The sequence below is a fragment of the Elephantulus edwardii genome, unplaced genomic scaffold, assembly GCF_000299155.1.
Source record: "Elephantulus edwardii isolate Elephantulus edwardi_28Jun2011 unplaced genomic scaffold, EleEdw1.0 scaffold00092, whole genome shotgun sequence".
NCBI classification, from domain to species: domain Eukaryota; kingdom Metazoa; phylum Chordata; class Mammalia; order Macroscelidea; family Macroscelididae; genus Elephantulus; species Elephantulus edwardii.
The window spans coordinates 432067-435314 of NW_006399842.1; the positions used below are offsets into that span (position 1 = coordinate 432067).

General features: G+C 41.4%; 1 protein-coding gene across 1 annotated transcript; it reads right to left on the reverse strand.

Annotated features, from left to right (window-relative positions):
* Positions 1-623: 623 nt before the first annotated feature.
* Positions 624-1559, reverse strand: LOC102851421 (olfactory receptor 1J4-like). Its single transcript, XM_006890743.1, has one exon. It carries the CDS (start codon positions 1557-1559, stop codon positions 624-626), a length of 936 nt encoding a protein of 311 aa, XP_006890805.1.
* Positions 1560-3248: the final 1689 nt, after the last annotated feature.

The following is a 3248-nucleotide window of genomic DNA, read 5'->3' on the forward strand; positions in this document are numbered from 1 at the left end:
TGTTCCTTATCAGAGGATGATATTGGCTGTACAAGTCTGTTAATACATTATAACCTACAGAAAAGTATACTCTAAGAGACTGAAAATTATGCTACCAAATTATTTCAATAAAGCATTATAAAAAGGAAGAAAAAGAAGACATTTTTTATGTTACTCATCTGCCTGATACAGGCCATGGTCTTTGCAATCACTTGCTATGCATTGGAGAGCTGGACAATGACTAGGGATGATAGAAGGAGAACTGTAGTGCTGGATAAGAGTATTGAATAAACCATGGACTGCTAGGAAAATGAACAGGTTTGTCCTGGAGAAGATGAAGCCGAACTGCTCCTTGGAGGCAAGGATTCTGAAGCTTCGTTTGACATACTTTGGACATGTTGCAAGGAGTGACAGTCCTTGGAGAGCAATGTCATGCTTGGGAGGGTGGAGGGACAGCACAGGAGAGGGTTGATTCAGTGACTGGGGTAATAATGGGACATGTGTGTTGGAGATGTTGAGATTGGCACAGGATAGGACAGAGTTTAGGGCTGTTGTACATAGGGTCGCTATGAGTCACAGACAACTCAACGGCACTTAACAATAACAACAACATGATTAACTATGACAGAATTAAAGTAAATTCATCAAGAGAAGACTTTGGCCCTGACGAAGTCATCAAAAGCACATTTTATGTCTTTATTCCTCAGACTGTATATGAAGGGGTTCAGCATGGGAGTGACTATCAAGTACATGATAGAAGCAACAATGTCTTTGCCTGTATATTTGCCTGATGAGGAGAAAAAGTAAATGCTTGCAATTGTCCCATAATATAAAGAGACCACAAAGAGGTGGGAGCCACAGGTGGACAAGGCTTTGGAGATTCTCTTGATGGAGAGGACTTTGAGAATGGTAGCCAGCATGCAGATATATGAACCCAAGATAGCAGACAATGGCATGATGAAGAGCAAACCACCCTCAGTAAAAATAACTAACTCATTGAGAGAGGTGTCTGAGCAAGCCGACTTGAGCACAGCAGCAAGGTCACAAAAAAAGTGAGGGATGGTAGTCTCTGCACAGAAGGACAACTGGTTCACAAGGATGGTATGCAGCAAACCATGGACACAAGAGAAGAACCAGCATCCAGTCACTAAGAAGATGCAAAGCTCAGGCTTCATTTTGATGGTGTAGTGCAGAGGGTGACAGATAGCCACATACCTGTCATATGCCATCACTGCCAGAAGGAAGTTATCAGTACAAGCAAAGAATATGAAGAAATATACCTGTGAAATACATCCAGCATAGGTTATTGATTGATGGCGAGTTTTCATGTTCATCAGCATCTTTGGGACAGTGACAGACGAAAAGGAGACATCCGTGAGGGCCAAGTGGCTGAGGAAGAAGTACATGGGGGTGTGGAGGCGAGAGTCCAGCCTGATGAGCAGGATGATGAGCAGGTTCCCCAGCACCGTGGTGAGGTACATGCCCAGGAACAGGGCAAAGAACACCCCCTGCTGCTCTGGCCGGATGGGGAGCCCCAGGAGGAGGAATTCAGACACACTGCTCTGGTTCTCCCACCTCATGCTGCTCTTCTGTTTCTGGGAGAGAAATCAAATGGGGGAAAGTAAAAAAGCTTACTCGAAATGCTGAGCATATCCATTACTGTGTGGTCATATACTTCCTTCAAGTGATTGTGTAAGTTTTCAGAAAAATCTCTTTGAATTTCACTCTCATATTTTTAAAAATTGGTTTATTTAGTGTTTGTATACATTTTGTTTCACACTATCTTTTACATTGTGTTTTAAACTATCATTTTCATCCATTATGTTTTATAAAAGTAATCACCCTTAACTCTGTCTTTCCAGAGCCCTGCTGGATCTGTCCCATTTCCTTTACCCACCCTCCCTCCACCCAACAAACTATGCAACCCTATGAATCTCGCCCCCACCTTCATCCTTACTCCTCTGCTCCCATCTGCTTCAACTTAGATCCTCATACACGTTTTACTAGTTCTTTTCTACAATAATGGTCTTATGCAGTATTTGTCCTTATGAGACTTATTTGTTCATAAGAATTAGTTTGCTCAACATAATCATCCCAGGTTATGTACTGATTTTCTAAATCATTGCTCCCAAGTGCTGCAAAGTATTCCATTGTATGAATGTACCACAATTTGCCGATCCATTCGATTGTGGTTGGACATTTGGGCTAGTTCCATGTTCTTGTGCTGGTGAATAACGCTACTATGAACACTGGTGTACAAATATATGTTTGTGAATTTCATTTGCATATTGATGCTTCATTTAGACTGGTTGCAGAAAGATAGCAGATTTTTCCATGGAAAGTAAGGATGTGCTCATTTTTTTTTACAAACGTTAAAAAATTCTTTCAGATGAAGCTTTGTCTCACATGCTTTGCACATGTTGCTATGAGAGGCTATTCCTTGCAGACGGATATCATGCTTAGAATGGTGGAGGGACAGTAAAGGAGAGGAAGATGCTCAATCAGTGGATTGTCACCGTGACTGCAGCAGTGTGCTCTCGGATGCCAGAGATTTTGAAGTTGACATAGTTTAATCTACCTGGGAGAGGTTAGACATTAGCTGACTACAGGAGTTAGACATTCGTGACTACAAAATAGGTACTCAAGAAATATATGTGGAATATATGTGCAAAAATGGGCAAGTGTATCAGAGATTACAAGGATGGCACAGAAGAGAACAGGGTTTAGATCCATTGTTCACAAGGTCACTATAAGTTGTACTCAACTCAATAGCACCTAACAATAACAACAACAAGGACAAAGTAGTAAATAGAATACAATCCTTCACAATCTGGTAGACAACCTCTTTCAGTGCTGAATTAGTGTTTTTCTTCATCCATATTGCTATGGGCTGTCTGTTGTTTGCCTTTACAGCTCACAATTAGTTTGTAATGATCCCTATTTCCTCTATCCTTTTTTCTCTTTCAACATATAATATACAAACACACATAATTATTACTAGGATTACATGAAAGAATACATATATAACATTGTTGTTGTTGTTATGTGCCATCAAGTTTCTTGCGACTCATAGCAACCCTATGTACAACAGCCCTAAACCGTGCTCTATCCCTTGCCAATCTCACTGTCTCTGACACACCTATCCCCATTACCCCAGTGATGGAATTAACACATCTCATCGAGGGTCTTCCTCTCCTGCGCTGCCCCTCCACCCTCCCAAGCATGACCACCCTCTCCAAGGACTGGTTCCTCCTTGAAACATGTCCAAA